Source organism: Priapulus caudatus, unplaced genomic scaffold, assembly GCF_000485595.1.
Source record: "Priapulus caudatus unplaced genomic scaffold, Priapulus_caudatus-5.0.1 Scaffold1367, whole genome shotgun sequence".
In the NCBI taxonomy this organism is placed as follows: domain Eukaryota; kingdom Metazoa; phylum Priapulida; class Priapulimorpha; order Priapulimorphida; family Priapulidae; genus Priapulus; species Priapulus caudatus.
In genome coordinates, this window is record NW_014578428.1 from 70,274 (window position 1) to 88,969 (window position 18,696).

The 18,696-nt window shown below is 47.9% G+C and overlaps 1 protein-coding gene across 1 annotated transcript; it reads right to left on the bottom strand.

Moving 5' to 3' along the window:
* Positions 1 to 86: 86 nt before the first annotated feature.
* LOC106816394 (apoptosis inhibitor 5-like) lies at positions 87 to 18,214 on the bottom strand. Its single transcript, XM_014820996.1, has 12 exons — positions 17,988 to 18,214; positions 16,544 to 16,705; positions 15,004 to 15,170; positions 12,636 to 12,835; positions 9,539 to 9,726; positions 8,563 to 8,720; positions 7,273 to 7,344; positions 6,846 to 7,044; positions 6,388 to 6,587; positions 3,200 to 3,293; positions 1,492 to 1,652; positions 87 to 273 (listed from the first exon to the last, which is right to left on the bottom strand). Exons 1-12 carry the CDS (start codon positions 18,054 to 18,056, stop codon positions 87 to 89), a joined length of 1,857 nt encoding a protein of 618 aa, XP_014676482.1. The 5' UTR covers positions 18,057 to 18,214.
* Positions 18,215 to 18,696: the final 482 nt, after the last annotated feature.

Here is an 18,696-nt window from a genome sequence, read left to right on the forward strand (position 1 = left end):
TATACGCTCTTGATCTCATCGATCTAAACGATCAACTCTCTCTCTCTCTCTCTCTCTCTCTCTCTCTCTCACTCACTCGGAGGTACCTAAACAAAAGCCTCAACAAAAGCACAACGCGACGTTTCCGCCTTACCTGGTTGGTAGCTTCCGGCTTTGTCGCTGAACTTGCCACTAGGTGGCGCGTATATCTTCCTGTCTTCTTTCGCCACGGTCGTCGTCGACTTCTTGGCCGGCGTGTCGCCGCTGTCAAACGTTATTGGCGTTCGTTTTGTTCTGTGGGAGATCGGAAGGGATAGAGAGACGAAGAAAGAAATATCAGTATCTGGTGGCTTCCAGTGTACACTTCTTTTGTTCTGTGAGAGATTGGAGGAGAGAGAGAGAGCAGTGCTGCAGTATTACAAAAAAAGTTCGAATCGAAAAAGTATTTATGCATGAAAAAGGTATGAAAAAAGTATAAAAAGTATATTTTCTTTAAAAAAAGTATAAAGTGGCAGCACTGAGAGAGAGACACAGATAGAGAGAGGAGAGAGAGACACAGATAGAGAGAGGAAAGAGAGACACAGATAGAGAGAGGGAGAGAGAGAGAGAGACAGAGAGAGAGAAAAACGTCATAACGTCAGTATTTGGTGGCTTCCACCGTACACATCTTAAGACAACTTGTCCACGACAAATGACAAATGGCGATGGCAGCGAAGGATGGACATAATTATGTGTTTCTCATTAGAGAGGGTTCGAATAGATTCGGAGGAGAAACGTGCGAAATCCCACCCATCATCTTCGCAAACCGACGCTCACCCGCAGGTTGCTATCAAACACGGTCAATTCTGTACAGTATTCATCAAGTTTTGTACAAATTGAGATGATAATGACTTTGACAGTAACGAGCAAATATAATTATCCCTTTTTTTCCAAAACAGCTCGGCTGCTAGCCATGCTACGCGTTAATAATCGTTAATAACGTAATTAACATCGCTAACGAACTGAACGTGAACCACGCAGTCGCTGATTGCACGTTGGTTGACATGGTTACCACATATAAACAACACACGTGAGGGGCTCTTCGTCATCAAGGAGCTAAATATAACAAGGAGAGGAAGCGGATTGGCTGTGTGCTTTTCGCCTCAAGGACGCCATCTATGGACCATAATCAGCTGAAACGGCCGTGCAGATCCGTCCCTCAGAGACAATAGAACACTAATCTGTTCTGGACCAATATGACCAAATATGGCAAATATTTGGGCCAGATATGGCAGCGCTTCCTCTCCTTGTTATATTTAGCTCCTTGTTCGTCATTTCTGAGTCGGCGCGAGGTTACCCGTCCGTCGCTCGCATGCAACGTCCGCACGCTGCACGACCAACGCAAGTTTCCCTCGTGTTACATTTACGTATTCGGAGAGCAAAGTCGAGCGACGGGTGAAGATGAAACGCGGCGGTTGTTCACCCGGTGGTGAAGACCCCCCCCCGTCCTGCGTCGCATGCACGCACGCTCACCCCGTCGCCACCAATTTCACGTCGGCCGCCGCCGCCGCCCTCTGCGTTGGTTTCCACGACAACGTGATGGTGTTCTTGTAGGACGGCGGATTGTGGAAGAGGTCCTTGATGAGAGTGTTGATGTTTGTCGTCATCTTCAGCGCCAGCACTTTCAGTTTGTTCTGTAATGTGAAGTCGCACGACCCGATGATTCGACGTCTATTCTACAGAAATATCGGAACCTCTCGCTCTCTCTCTCTCTCTCTCTCTCTCTCTCTCTCTCTCTCTCTCTCTCGCTCGCTCTCTCTTCTCTCTGGCTCTCTCTCAGCTCCGCTCTCTCTCTTCTGCTGCTCTCTCTCTCTCGCTCGCTCGCTTCTCTCTCTCTCTCTCTGCCCCTCTCGCTCTCTCTCTCTCTCTGCTCTCTCTCTCTCTTCGCTTCTCTTCGCTCTTCTCGCTCTCTCGCCTCTCCTCTTCTCTCTCTCTCGCTTCATCGCTCTCGCTTCTCTCTCTCTCTCTGCTCTCTTCTCTCTCTTCCTCTCGCTCTCCTCGCTCTGTCTCGCTCTGCTCGCTCTCTCTCTCGCTCTCTCTCTCTCTCTTTCTCTCTCTCTCTCTCTCTCGCTCTCGCTCTGCTCTCTCTCTCTCTCTTCTTCTCTGCTCTCTCTCTCTCTCTCTCTTTTTCTTTTTCTCCTCTCTCTTTCCTCTCTCTCTCTCGCTCTCTCTGCTCGTTTTCGCTCTCTCTCTTCTCACGTCATGGACCGTAGAGTTATTCACGCAACACTTCCTAGATAATTTGTTTTCATTTAAGATTATCTTCAATTTAGCGCGGTTCACCGATCCATACTTTTTAAGAAACTACACTGCGGAACCAGGGGCCGTTGATCAGAAACAAACTGAGTCGCACATTAGTCGTACCATTACTTCACTCGCTAACGTGACAGAACATCGCTAAGGTACGAGAACGAAAAATCTCGCGAATCATCCTCATACATTACGAGAGCTCAGACCCTCTCGCTTAACTTTAATATTAAGTGTTGAAAATAACACATTTACACTAGGAGATTACAATTATGTGATTATTATATTTTATAAATAATGAGATAAAATGCTGTGTTTTTTCTTCGAAAAACACGTCAAAATCATTAAATTTACTACCGCCTAATAAAACAAACAATACATTTTACAAATGGCGTATGGCATTTGTTCTCTCTGTTTAAATGTTTTCCACGCTTGCACGATTCTCGCCGTCTCCGGATGTCAGTGTGAGAATTTGTTCTTGTTGGTGCAGGAATAATTATGACCACGTCGTTGTCATCAAAATTATTATTTATATGTGGTTACCATCATAGATATGCATAAAATTACTGTGATGTACAATAAATTTGTGTCATGAAATTTTGAATTTTGTGATTGATTCTCATACCAATCAGCAGCCTTTGTGGATGACAGTTCCTGATTATCGTAAGTTTTTCTAATAGCTCGCCAATGTGTTTCTGTCAACGCTAGTTCCAGACAACATAATAGCAATTAGTCGTACAGTGTTATCGCTACATTAACTTTAGCATTAACTTCACGATGTTTCTGACAACGGGCCCCGCCCGAACTTAAGCTGGGCGAATTAAACTTCGACAATTTTAAGGGCCAGTACTTGTGCAAACTCACGCGCCTGACCGAAAACATTATTAGCAATGCTACGTTATATTTATTTTATATATATATGTATTTATCTTACCTCATCAGATTTCAGAGCCTCTCCTGCCTTTCCATGCAGAGCTTCTCTCAGCTTCTTAATGTAACCCTGAACTCCTTGCGCAAAGTACTGCAGTCTGAAAGCAACACAAAGAGCGTTAGGAGCACAGTGTTCAACTAGAACACTAGGTTTAACTGTTGCCAGTAACTGTTCGTTCCTTTGTTTGTTTGTTGTTTGTTTTGTTTGTTGTTTTTAGATGTTCATGTAGCTCTTGCTTATGTGAGATGTTATCATTCTTATATATTTGTTAAGATGGTGATACACACGGCATACAAAGCAAGTGTGTAAGTCGCACGTCCGGCACCCCCCGAGTCCGAGTACCGCAGTCGGTCCGCACCCCCGACGGCCGAGTCCGAGTCCGAGTTCCGGAGTCCGATCCGCGCACCCGGACGTCCGAGCTCCACACCACGCCGAGCTCCTGAGTCCGAGTGCCGAGTCCGCAGTCCGTTTTGCATTTAAAAAAAGAAGGCTGAGCACAGACCGACAAGGCCATCACTTCTATTATGTGTGTTGCTTCAAAAAGGGGGGGGGGTGGTGTTTTCCGTGATCCCCTGGATCGTGGCTCACTTGTTTGCATAAAATAGAAAGCTTACCATTAAACTTGTATAAGTCGACACTTTTTTTGGGACGAGCATATTTGTGTCGCACTTTAGCGCAAAATAACGTGTTGGAAATAAAATAAATAAAATTTAAAAATTGTGCTTATTGCATTGTTTACGCTACGACATTTCTATTGTATCGTAGAATGTAGATTAGTCGCAATTCATCCGACTTCTGGCTTATGAGATTGCATCTGGGAAAAAAGCGCAACCGGTGATCGCTAGACATTTCGAAGGTGCTGATAGTCAGCCGAAACACAAGGAGACACGGTCAATACGAAACGTGTCAAAGTAACGGATCCATTTGTGTTTTACTGAGAATGAACGGCTTGTGAACAAAATGAGAGAGTTGCTAGCTACTTACCTACTTACTAGTACCTACTACCTGCAGCTGGTAGAGGTTCATATAGTAGTCCTCTAGCTACTCGCACATAGGTTCTATGACATTCATTTTACACGCTTTGCTGCCTGTAAATTCACTGCTGCAGCCCGCAGTTTAGACGCATTGATTAACCGCGCGCCTCGTGTACATTATATATGCCGTGGTTAGCAATACGTATTGCATATGCGCGTGAAACTCGGCCCCACGCGCGATTTAAGCGCGACAACAGCAAATCTTGACTACTCTGTATGTAGTTGGCTCGAGCCGGTCTCGCACCCGAGTCCTCGAGGTCCGGAGCCGGCTCGAGTCCGAGTCGAGTTCCGAATCATATGCACTTCGCAGGCCGAGACGAGACGAGACCAACCGGAAAACGGTCTCGAGACCGCCGTCTCGAGGACCAAACCGTGGTCTCGAGACTACAACAGCGTATACAGAAGACAAAGTAAGTGCATATGATGTAGCTAACATACACACGCGCACGCACGCACGCCACGCCGCCGGCACGCAGCGATGCCACACAGGCCTCCGCTCATCTCATTCCTGCCCTTGAGCAATCCATGTCTATGTGCACCGAAAATAGATAATTACGTATATATATATTATATTACTATATATATATTATACATAACATACAATAATATTAAAAAACAGAATTTAGCCGGTGACATAATTCAGAGAGCATATCACTTTCGCCGACGCTTTTCGAGTCATTTTCCCTTCAATCAAGGCTGCTCAGCCAGACAGCAAGGTCGAATCAAGGTGCTAATAACTACGACTCTTCAATGTTATACCGGGTTAACGGTTTCCTCAGGCTACAATATTACAAATAGCATTCTATATGCTGGAACAAGGAAATCTAATAAAAATTTATCTACTTTGAGAGTTCCCCGGTCCACAATCACAGCATTCACGCACGTACGCACACATTCAACGCACGTACGCAACACACACACACACACCGCGCACACACGCGCCGCACGCACACACACAACACACCACAACACACAACACACACAACAACACACACACACACACACACCACACACACAAATCGCGTGCACGCACACACACACACACACACACACACACAAACACAACACGCGCACACACACACCACAACACGGCGCAACACCAGAGCGCGCCACCACACACACACCACAACAAACCATGTGCCGCACGCACACACACACACACGCACACACACAACATTCCCCCCTCCCACACACACACACAGCACACACACCTGGACCGGAAGTCCTATGAGTGATTCTTGCGTTGGGCGGGTGAGGAACTTTCTGGGTGCTGCGGAGCCCAGCTGACTGGAACGTAGTGCATGAGACACTCGGCGTAGGAGACAGTGAGTTTGCCGCTCCGCCTCGCTCGGCGTTCTCAGTTCTTCGCCCGTTCTCTCGACCGCCGGCGGCGGCCTCTGTGGCAGTCCACGGTGACTCTGCACGAAACGGGACGAGATGAGAGAAGCGCACGATCAGCATCGTAGACGAGGACGCGACGTCATTGAGGTTGAGACATGGGAGGGATGCAATGAGACGTGGTGACAATGAGAAATTGGCGATGGACGCCATGAGACGTGGACAATGAGACATGGTGATGCAAGCACGCCATGAGACGTAGACAATGAGACATTGGCGATGAGGCGCATGAGACGGGAAAATGAAGACATGGTCAGATGGACGCCATGAGACGTGACAATGAGACATTGGTGATGAGACGACATGAGACCGTGAAAAATGAGAACATGGCGATGAGACGCCATGAGACGGCTGACAATGAGACACTGAGCGATGAGACGCCATGAGACGTGAAAATGCAGACATGGCCGATGAAGACGCCAGGGAGACGGTGACAATGCAGACATGGCGATGAGGACGCCATGAGACACGTGAAATCGAGAATGGCGATGAGACGCCATGAGCACGTGACAATTGAGACATGGCCGATGAGCCGCCATGAGACGTAGACAATGCAACAGGGTGAGAGACGGCATGAGGACGTTGACGAAATCCNATTACGTACACACACACACACACACACACACATCCCCTCCCCACCACACACACACGCACGCACGCACGCACGCACGCACGCACGTACGCACGCACACACACACACATTCCCCCTCTACACACGCACGCACGCACGCACGCACGCACACACACACGCACACACACCTGACTCGGAAGTCCTTCAGTCGTTCTTCGTTGGCGGTGAGGAACTCTGGGTGCTGCGAGCCCAGCTGGTGGAACGTGTGCATGAGACACTCGGCGTAGGAGAAGTTGAGTTTGCGCTCCGCCTCGCTCGGCGTCTCATTCTCCCCGTTCTCACTGCCGCCGCCGCCGGCGGCGGCCTCTGGTGGCAGGTCCAGGTACTCCTGCCGACGGGACGAGAGAGAGAAGCGCCACGATCAGCATCGTAGACGAGACGCGACGATGAGACATGGTGATGGGACGCTATGAGACATGGAGATGAGATGCCATGAGACGTGACAATGAGACATGGCGACGGGACGCCATGAGACGCGATGATCATGAGACATGCGCGCGACGAGACGTGACCTCTCTACGATCTAATAAGCGAAACAGGGAGCGTGCTGTCTGCGTCGCACGCAGCGGTACACACCAATACGTACCACGAGTCGCGCGTAGACGGCCCCCAGCTTCACTGCGGGTTCCGTCACATCCGGAGCGAACGCCGCCATGTCGGCGAGCAGTTTCAGCAGCTCCAGCTGCATGTCGCTGCCGTCGCCGCCGACACCGACGCTCGCTAAAGAGGGCAGCACCTGCGCGCACATGTAGCTGACGAAGGCTGTCGAGTGAGCATTCTTCTGCAGGGGAAAAACCGACGAAGTTCAGCGACAGGCGACACGGCAGGAGAGGCGTGGCGACGCGCAAGGAGAGGTTCCACGACGCGGAGGGAGAGGCGCGGAGGGAGAGGCGCGGCGACGCGGCAGGAGAGGTTCCACGACGCGGAGGGAGAGGCGCGGCGACGCGGCAGGAGAGGTTCCACGACTCGGAGGGAGAGGCGCGGAGGGAGAGGCGCGGCGACGCGGCNCTGGCCTTTCCATGCAGAGCTTCTTCTGCAGTCTTAATGTAACCCTGAACTCCTTTTGCGCCAAAAGTACTGCAGGTCTGAAGAGCACACAAGAGGCGTTAGGAGCACACGTGCACTAGAACATCTAGAGTTTAACTGTTGCCGGCAACTGTTCGTTCGTTTGTTTGTTTGTTTTGTTTGTTTGTTTTGTTGTTTTTAAGAGTTTCATGTGCTCTTTGCTATGTTGAGCATCGTTATCATTCTTATATATGTAGATGTGTACCAAAAACGCGTCGATACAAAGCTACGAGTGTTTAGTCGATCGTCCGCCACCCCCCGATTCGACGTCGAGTCCGAGTTTCCGACTGTCCGCACCCCCCGAGTCCGAGTCCAGCAGTTCGTCGAGTCGGGATGTCCGAGGTGCCGCGCCACCCGAGTCCGAGTCCACACCACCCGAGCTCGTATGTCCGAGTTCCGATGTCGAGTCCAGTTTTGATTAAAAAAAAAAGATAGCGGTCGAGCATGCAGACTTTGACAGGCCATTCAACTTCTATGTATTGTGTTTGCTTTCAAAAATGGGGGGGGGGTGTTCCTGTCCCCTGCATCTGCTCACTGTTTGCATAAAATAGAAAGCTTACCATAAAACTTGTTATAAAGCTCGACACTTTTTGCGGACACGAGCATATTGTTGTGCGACTTAGCGAAAATAACGTGTTGGAAAATAAAATAAAAAATAAAATAAAAAAATTGCATTATGCATTGTTTACGCCTACGAACATTTCTATTGTATTGGAATGTAGATTAGTGGGCAATCATGCCGACTTATGGCTTATGAGATTGATCTGGGAAAAAGCGCAACCGTGCATCGTAGAACATTCGAGTGTATAGTCAGCCGAAAACACAAGCAGACACGACGTCATACGAAAACGTGTCAAAGTAACGGAAATCCATATTGTGTTTTACGAGAATGCACACGCGCTTTGTTGAACCAATTGCAGAGAGTGCTAGTACTTAGTACTACTACCTAGTACCATACTACCTTCGAAGAGTGCCGTAGTAGAAGGTCATTATAGTAGTACCTGATAGTTACTCGCACATAGGTTCATTGACATCATTTACACCTTTTCTGGCCTTATAATTCACTTGCCTGCTAGCCGCCCAGTAGACGATTGATTAACCGCGCGCTGTGTACATTATTATGCCGTCGTTTTGGAATACGTAGTTTATGTATGCGCTGCGTGAAACTCGGCCCACGCAGCGATTTAAGCGCGGACAAACAGCATCTATGACTACTATGTATCGTAGTGCCTTCGAGCCCGGTCTCGACCCGAGTCCTCGAGTCCGGAGCGGCTCGAGTCCGATCACTGTAGTCCGAGTCGTAGTCAATTGCATCTTCGAGGCCGGAGACCCGAGACCGAGACCAAGGAAATCGGTCTCGAGACCTCGGTCTCGAGACCTGATACCGGTCTCGAGACTACAACACTGATACAAAAGACAAAAAGTAGTGCATCATTGCATGTAGTAATCATACACCACGCGCACGCATCGCGACGCACGCACGCTACGCACGCACGCGATGCACACAGCGCTGATGATATCATATGCCTATGAGCAATCCATGTCTAATGTGCACCGAAAGTTAGATAATTACGTATATAATATATATAATATATACATATATATATATTATACATAACATAAATATATAAAAACGAAATTAGTGCACAGATTTCGCAGCGCGATTCATTCGCGAGCTTTCGAGTCTTTTACCCTTTCAAATCAGTCTGTACAGCAAACAGCAAGTTCGAAATCAATGGTTCTATAATACGACTCTTCAATGCCTGTTACGGTTTCCTCTAGCGCACTACAATATTACAATAGCATTCTATATGACTGCGTGAACAAGGAAATCTAATAAAAAATTTCTACTTGAGAGCTTCCCCGTCCACATACACACATTCACGCACGTACGCAGCACATTCACGCACGTACGCACACAACACACACACACGCAGCACACACTTGCGCACTCACCACGACACCACAACACACCACACACACACACACAACACACAGACACACACCACCACACAGCACACACACAAATGCTGTGCACGCCACACACACACACACACACACCACACACAAACACACACACGCCGCACACACACACACACACACGCGCACACACGAGCGCGCACACACACACACACACACAAATGTGCGCACGCCACACACACACACTACACAACACACACATTCCCCTCCCCCACACACACACACACAACACACCACCTGACTCTGGAAGTCCTTGGAGTCGTTCTTTCGTTGGCGGGTTGAGGAACTCTGGGGTGTCTGCGGCAGCCCCAGCTGATGCGAACGTTCATTGAGACACTCGGTGCGTAGGCAGAAGTTGAGTTTGCGTCCGCCCTCGCTCGGCGTCTCCTTCTTCGCGTTCTCTCCGCCGCCGTCGGCGGCCTCTGGGTGCGCAGGTCCAGCCTACTTGCCTGCCGACGGGACGAGAGAGAGAAGCGCCACGATCAGCATCGTAGGACGAGACGCGACGCATGAGGACTGCGTGATGTGGATTACAATGAGACGCTGACAATTGAGACATGGCGATGAGACGCCATGAGACGTGACAATGAGCACATGCTGATGAAAGACGCCATGAGACGTGACAATGAGTGACAATGGAACGATGAGACGCCATCGCAGACGTGAAAATGAGAAAGACTACTGAAGCTTAGATGGGACGCCTATGCAGACGTGACATTTATGGAGTGACATTGGTACATTGAGACGCCATGAGACGTGAAGGAAAATGAGACAGTGCGCGCATGGAGACGCCATCAGACCGTGACTATGAGAGCATGTGCGCATGAGACGCCATGAGACGTGAAAATGGAGACATGCGCGATGCAGAACTCCATGAACGCTGACAATGAGAAGCATGGCCGATAGACGCCATGAGATCAGCTGAAAATGAGAGCATGGCGATTGAGACCCCCATGCCAGACGTGACAAGTGAACCCCCATCAGGCGTGAGCGCCCATGCAGAGTGACAACGTGAGACGTATGCTTCCGGAGACTGTCATGCGTGCATGAGAGACGCCATGAGATAGACGATAGAGACAGGCCGATGGGACGCGCATGAGACGTGACAATGAGACCATGGCGATGAGGCGCGGTGAAGACGTGAGACAATGAGGACATGCGATGAGACGCCATGAGACGTGACGATGGAGACATGGCCCGATAAGACGCACAAGAGACGTGACAAATGAAGACATGGCGACGCGGACGCCATGAGACGCGATGACTCATGAACCATGCTCGGTTACGAGACGCTGAACTTCTCTACGACTAATAAGGAAAACACGGGAGCCTGTGCTGCTGTCGTGCGTCGCCACGCAGCTCGCCGTAACACACCAATACTGTAACCACGAAGTTCGAGCCGTAAGACGGGCCCCCAGTCTTCACTGCGGGTTCCGGTCACATCCGGAGGCAAACGCCGCCATGTCGGCAGAGCAGTTTCAGCACAGCTCCAGCTGCATGTCGGCTGCGTGCAAGTTCGCCGCCCGACACGACGCGTCGCCTAGAGAGGGCCAAGCACCTGCGCGCCACAATGTAGCTTGATCTGGAAGGCTGCTCGAGCTAGGAGCGTTCTTCTGCAGGGAAAAAAACCGATGGGGAGAAGATTCAGTGAAGCAGGCGACACGGCAGGAAGGCGAACGCGGCGCGTGAGGGAGGGCTGCGCGGTGACGCGGCCAGGAGAGCGCTGTTGATATTTAACAATTCAGCAGGTTCAAGAATGTAATTAAACAGGAGGTCATGATTTGAAAACTCAAGCACACAGCAGTGTCTTTCACCTGACAATATACGTCATACGATTTCCGGTGTTCGGGAAAAGACACCAGCTCAATCTCTGACAACAACGACTCAGGATCCCCACTTATGGAGGTGACAAGGGTTGCTACCCAGTGGAGGACCAGAGTTTGAAGCTTTCTTATTAACATAGAGACACATGTGGCCCGCACTGCGTCGTCAAATTTAACAGTGCGCCGTTGGTGAAACTGGTGCCTGTTTTTACCCGCCTGTTGTGCAAAATAAGTGTGCAATCCAAAATAAATGATCACCACTGTTTCTGGGCATATTCAGCATTTCATGTGCGTTTAGTTGAGTCATGTGACGCGAGGCGTCTTTCTTGGTCATTGCTGACGCGTTTTTCCCAGAACTTTTGCCCATTTACCTGCCTTTGTATCAATATTCCCTCTTCAGAAGTAATACCCGGCTAGACTTAGAGATCATGTCCGACTGCAGAAAAAGCTGCCGCCTTCAAGATAAGCCGGGCCGACTGTCTCGCTCTCACGGCACACGGCGCTTCGCGAGTTATATTTCGCCGCTCGATGCCCGCACGAGACGCATCAACAGTGCGAGGGAAACCCACCTGCCGAGCGGCGTAGTTATTTACTCATCGCGAGTTAAGAAGAGCATGGCCTGCTTAACAGCACTGATCAGCTCCCTTGTCAAACACACTCCACATCCTCCGCGCCTACAAACAACAAACAACAACAACAAGTGGGAGGTACAGGTTCGCTGGGGAATGCCGGAGTGTAACGACCACATCGCATCGTCTCCGACTAGCGCGTGCGCTTGAGAAGCATTCACTGGCTCGATAGGGGGGGGGGGGACGCCGAAATGCCCAAACACCCAACACCCGTAACCTGTGAGCAGCTCGAAACACCGCAAGGGAATTATTTTCTTACATTTATTATTATTATATTTAATTTTTTTCTTTTTTAAAAAATTATAATTATTATATTTAGTTCTTTTATTTTTTATTATTATATAATTATATGAGTTATTTATCTTTATTCGCGGCTACGACGTCGCAGCGATCAGCGCTGTCTTCTCGCTGCGTCTTACCTTGAAATGCTTGATCGTGACTGTCTGGCTATGTTTCGGGGTTTGACATGTCTAGCAGCGCTCTTGCGTCCCGAGCAGCGTCTGCATCACCTTCAGGTTGCGGAAGAGTGTTCATGAGCAGTGAGATTAAAACTCATCGCCCGTTCCGTCCTTCCCAACACCTGCAGCCGCAAAACGGTACGTTATTAATTAGTTACTTTAATTAATGTTTATTACGAGTATCGTCGTATTTGGACAATTGAGTGCTTTTGTCCTCATTTTGTACTTTCGTATTGCGCATTTTGTAAATTTGACCATTTTATCTTTTGAAAAATTGTGCTATTTACGATTAATGTCAAGTTAATCGAGCGGCAGAATGGTGATTAACGCGATTCGTTACGCGACGGCGATTCCTGACGTTGGTGGTTAGGTCAAATGCGTCCGAGTCTGGTGTCTTCACCTGTTACGATCTCTCTCTCACCTCGCTCCCATCGCATCTCGATTTCAAATACTTTTCTCGCACCTTCTTGCCGGCCTCGACGATCGTGTTTCGACTGTCGACGTTGAGCGACGTCATCGCGACAGTGGCCGCACGCTGTGTGGCCAGAAACTATTCGCTCTTTTCGCGCACAATTCCTCGCCGGTCGACATTTTCTCGGTGAAGAGTCCGCCGCCAATGTTCTGCGGTGAAGACGAGAAAGGCACGTGCGAATAAAGCGCCAAAAGAACCGGAAATGTTTCTTCTGAGCGGAAAATGTAGACAAAGGACTTGAATGGCACAGCTTTGGGGAAAAAACCATGCGCCATGGTGGATGCAAAGACATGCCTCAATGACTCAATAACACATTTTCACAATGACAGGCTTCTCCAGAGAACTTTATAGTACCTGGCGGCCCTGCCAGGCTATGCCGAGCCCCGCCACTCCTAAATGCACCCGCCACTTCTAAATATCATAGCCCATGCTAGAATATCATAGCCCCCCCGGAACAAGTGAAAAAAAATTAATTTTTTTCTTTTCCGGGCTCTTTTGCCAAACTCCCAGTCAATATTCAAGACAAGTTATTCATCAGACTGACATGACTAACAGATAATCACAACGCACAATTCACGAACCACAAATGCCACCTTGAATAGTGAATACATCACAGGGTTCAGCCTAAACACAGAACTATTACGGCTAGCCAAATAGTGGATGCTCTGCCTTAACTGAGCTAGCAGGAGGATCGATTGTTTTATACGCGATTAGTCTCTTGCGGCTGCTGGTCCAAGGCGCCGCGTAAGCGGTTCCCTGCGAAGTTCAGGGGGTTTTGAGAACAGCGTGCACCGCGAGGCACGTGTGGAATGCGGGCTGTCACGATACGACGCCTGCGTACGCTTGCCTGCTGGCAGGGGCGGCATTGATTGGAGGTATGGGGCGGGCACGTTGATTTGCAGCGTCGGCTACTAAATCATTACTTAAAATCACTACTAAATCACTACTTAAAATGTAGGGTTGGTATGCTGGACTATGACGAGAGCGACAGCAAAAACTCTTGTCGGGATATTTGGACCAAAAAGCTACAATCGCGATGACACACGATGTGTGCGCAGGACAAAATATACGTGTGAATTCATTAGGATGTTTCCATGGATTACCGTTCTATTAATCCTACGGGTCTGTCCTCACTTTTGCGTCCTAACGGGTACTACGTAGGCCCGCCCGAGGACACCCGCACACACGCACGCAGCCGCAGCACCACCGCACGCACGCATTGCAGGCACACACGCACGCACGCCATGCAGGCACGCACACGCGGCGCGCAGGCACGGCCACGCCACGCGCGCAGCCACACAACGCAAGCACGCCCGCAGGCACACCGGCACACACTAGGCCACGCACGACACGCACGCGCGCAGGCACACCACGCAAGCACGCCCGCAGGCGCACACGGCACGCACCGCACTGGCGCGCGCACACACGCAAGCACCGCTCACAGGACACAGTAGTATACGGCGCTCAACGTACGGAGGCGGCACGCGCTTGATTGATGCATACAAGTACAGTACACACATGCATGCTTATGATACACTTGACAGCACACGTACCAGGAATTCTACCGCACCGTGGGAACCGTGCTGCCGCTAGCGGCAAGCGGAGCCGACGATCGGCAAAGCGCGGCGACGACACTGCGACAATTCGATTTCCGAGGGTGACTTTTGCTTTTGGGGTCGCCGCCCGATATCATGTTTTTCGGGGGCTCTTTTTGGACATTTCCGCGGCGAAATATCTTGCCCGCCGCCCCCTTGTATTTTTCCCCTGCCATAAACCCCCTAGCATGCAAAGCGCCTTCGGCAATTTGCAACTAGGACCGTAAAGGCAGCACCCGCCATGCTATAATAAAAAAGCTTGGAGAACCCTGAATGACGATGTTAAATTTGACAACGGCGGTGCACCACTGTGCCTCTTATGCATAAGAAACCCTGGAACTTCTCTGCGGGTCGATTCCACGTTGGTTCCGCCCACGCCACTCAGCCGACTCACGCTCGCGGGCGGTGATTCGTCCCCCGCCTCGCTTCCCGGGTCTCCCCCGTTCACCACGACGCAACGACTGAACGAGCATTTCGAGTATCGTGCCACCATAACTCGCTCGGCGCGTGTGCGACTGCACGATCTTAAATGCCCACTGTTACGCGCGGGGCCTGTTCGTTTTGGGTCAAATCCGTCTGAGAGGAATCACGCGATGTGAGCAAACGAATGCAAACTCGCTTCAGACGCGTCACGTTTCGCCGTGACCAAGAACTTGGGGCGTGTGCATTTCGAGATTACAAAAAAAACAAGAACTCGGGGTGTGGGCGTTTCAATTTTCTCACCTTTCGCGTCGATTTCGAACAGCGACATCAGCGAGGCCTGTACGACGCCGAGCTCCGTAGCATCCTCGCTCTGAAGAAGCTGCGCGAGCACGTCTGCTATCTTCGGCAGGTGAGCGACATTATCTTTGCAGAGCTTCGGCAGGTCCTTAATTGCTTGCTTTCTGATCTGCAAATTAAATTTAATTCAATTCAAATTACTTTATTTACACTTTGGGATTGAAATTTTGGAGGTAACATGTTATTTAAACAGGTTGATAGACAATGCTAGTAAAATTAAAACATATGAAACTAAATAAATAGAAGTGATGTAGGGTGACATGACAGAAGAAGCCAAGTGATCAAAATTCTGTACGAAATCATCGACAAATAAATGGTCATTTCCGTGATGTCTTTTATGTCTAATAATTTTTATGTTGAAAACCTTTGAAGATTGATTTCTGCAAGGGTAAATTTATGGACTGTATTGCGATTTCAGTGGTCATAATGTAAAATTTATTGTGGGTGAATTTCCTTAACCCAAGTGTCTATAGGGCAGATATCTTTAGGCAGGGTGCAAAATTAACGGGAGTCCGGAGTCAAATACTCCCTGATTTACTGTCGGACTCCCTGATTTGACATATGCAGGAGTCCGTGCGACTCCCTAAAAATTCTGCAATACTAACTAGTTCGTTCCAGAGCACGGCCTCGCGGAATTACTGTATTTTTTCTGCTAATGTCCAAAGAAAATTTGGCAGACGTGCAACTGCATGAATCTTAAAAATAAGCACATGTATGCATTATTGTTAATATCTTTAATTTTGAACCTCAGACTGCGGACTCCCTCATTTTGCTGCGGACTCCCTCTTTTTGAAGGTAGGGATTCCGTTGGACTCCCTTGTTCAAAAGTTAATTTCTACCCCTGCTATCTTTTGTACGGCTGGGAGTATGAACATCACGCGTATATATAATTTAGTGTGACCATCACTTTCGACACATGCCATCCTCAAAGTATCCCGTTTAAGTTTAGCTTCTTTGTCTCTGTCATTCCGTATTGGAAATTCTCTCTCCGTTCCTCTTTAGTTAGTTGCAAACTCGAGGCTTTTTCTACTGCGATCCGCAATATTGATCTGTCTATTTAATCAACTTTGGTCTTGTTCCTTTCGTCATCGATATAGTCCCTTGAACTTTGAATACTAATATTTACAAGGTTACGAGGTATTAAAAAATATATAATTTTGATATAGATATATATTATCTTATTATAATATACAATACAATAAGGTCATAATAAAGAAAAGGGTAAAACAGTAATTAGGTACAATGAGCAATGGGATGACACAGTAAAAACAAGTATATCAGGTATAATATATTAAGTAATTCAGGCACGTATGGGGATTTATGGGATACTCCAAAATCAGCCCTCGGCTTACGAGGCACGTCGGCCCCGACACGCAATTATCGTTAAGGGCCAGCCTGGGGAGAACCCTGCACCCCCATTCCCCAGCCTCCGTCCCACACCGCCACCGCCACGATGACAAAGATCGCGAGTCCGTAACTCACGGCAACGTCGTCATCCTCGCAGAGGTCAATCTGGGCGTCGAGCGCGCGCGTGGCGAGGTCAGGGAAGTGCCGGAAAAATCGTGCGATGAACTGAGAAGCGAGACGCTTTTCGTTCGGGCCGCCTCTCGCCGCCTCCAAGATCCGCAAGTACTCCTCCTGGTGCTGCAAGAGAGAGAGAGAGAGAGAGAGACTCGTCAGNAGGCGAACACGCCTACTCGACTCTGCGTCTACGCGAGATTGCGATCAACTTTCCCAGCAACAAGAACTTTGTCTTTCACTATCATTTCCTGGAATCAGCGGCTCACGTAACCAGTGAAACAATTGGTTCATAACCCGGTCAGCGTGCATAGCGTTTATACAATGCGAAACACAGTGTCAGCAGAGACTGCGCCATAAGATATATTTAGATTTGAATTTTGTCGGAGCGGTTTTAATTCAAAGTTCAATTCAAAGGGAAACAAGGAATCCTGTTCAACATAACATTATGACCCTAATGTATGCAGTTGCGTGGTTGGTCCTCTTGCATTCATTATCTTTCTATTTATATCTATTATGGTTCTCTTCATATTACTCATTGTAGTTTCACGTTTAAAATCATCGTATTTTGCATTTTTCGACGAAGTACAAGACGTTGCAGCATGCGCTATCAGTGACAGTACTTAAGTGTAATTCGGATAAGATTTTCAGTAAATTTAACTCTTATACTTCCAAGGTATGTTTCATTGTGAATAATAAATAGAAATTAGACATTTCTTAGTAACCAGCAGTGATATTGGTTCAAGGATAGAGAACATGAGTCCCAATAAAACCAATGTAATTTACATCAATATAAATATAATATTACATTATATAATAGGTTAGGGTTATGGTTAGGATTCGGGTTAGGGTTAGAGTTAGGGTTAGAATTAGGGTTAGGGTTAGGTTTAGGCACATTGGTTTTATTGGGACCCATGTTCTCTATCCTTGGGCCGTGATATTGGACAAACTAATACGCGTTTGGCTATAAGGTAATGACTAATGTACTTATTATTATTAACTAAACAAGGTGCCAGTTACTGTAGCATTCGTCAACTTTGCATAATCAATGGGCCTATTATTCCTTTAAGTGGAATTTGGAGGTGGCATGGTAACAGCTAGCGTTTGTCCACGATCATGTAACACACTAAAACAAATACCGGTACTCGGTAGTACTTTTTTAGGCCTATATTTATCACAGTGGCTATATGCCCGGCTGCCGGGCATATATAGCCACAGCGTATATTTATTTAGGTATACGAGGTGTGGCGAACGAGGGCACACCGAAAAATAACTAGTCAACTGATTTTCAATGCTTATTCACGAGTATGGATTAAACACATAATTGAAACGCAATGCAATCGCAGAGTGGTAAAACAAAGCCATGATTATGCACAATGCGAATGCCGATAAGTCGCTAATATTTTACCTCTCCTACTTTGTCCTTAGCCTCTGCTAATATCCCGAATGTTTTGTATAGGTCTTCTACAGTCGGCATATTTGAATTACTAAGTCGTTATGCTAACGTTAGAAAGAGACAGAAATGTACATATATGTGTCAGTGTGTGTTTGTAGTTGTAAAAACACCATGAAACTGGTAAATGAACATGCTATGGTGCTATCGTGCTATCGATGACGCTTGCGCCCTGCCATCTGCTGGCCGAATACTATAGCAGATTCTTTCCTTTTTCTATATATTTCTTTCTTTTTTATGAGTTAATAAATAACTTGAAAATGTGGTTATACATAACTTCTAATTGTATTGCGGCGAAATTAGTCGTTAGTTTTGTGTTTTCTGGATCAGTGCTATAAAAATTCAACAACCTTTACCTTGTTATACGCAGCTATATTTTTTCATCTCAATCTCTTCATCTGAATCTTTCATCTCAATCTTTTTCATCTCAATCTCTTCATCTGAATCTCTGTCATGAATCAGCATTTAATTATCTCTATAAAATAGGAAAATTTAGCCTACCTCCAATGTGTGTTAAGGGCTTAAGGTGTAACCCGGCATGTTCAATGTTACTACGAATATATAAAAACATTTATATAAATGTACGTGCACGTGTGCGTGCGTGCGTGCGTGCGTGCGTGCGTGCGTGTGTGTGTGTATGTGTGTACGTGTGTGTGTGTGTGTG

Bases quoted from the DNA above. Each gene is read 5' to 3' on its own strand.
- LOC106816394 (XM_014820996.1), bottom strand. From the start codon at position 18,056: ATGCCGACTGTAGAAGACCTATACAAAACATTCGGGATATTAGCAGAG. The intron at 15,171-16,543 runs GTGAGTTACGGA...TTTAATTTGCAG, and splicing joins GCGAGGATGACGACGTTGCC to ATCAGAAAGCAAGCAATTAA. The intron at 274-1,491 runs GTGAGCGTGCGT...GATCTCCCACAG, and splicing joins GTGAAATTGGTGGCGACGGG to AACAAAACGAACGCCAATAA.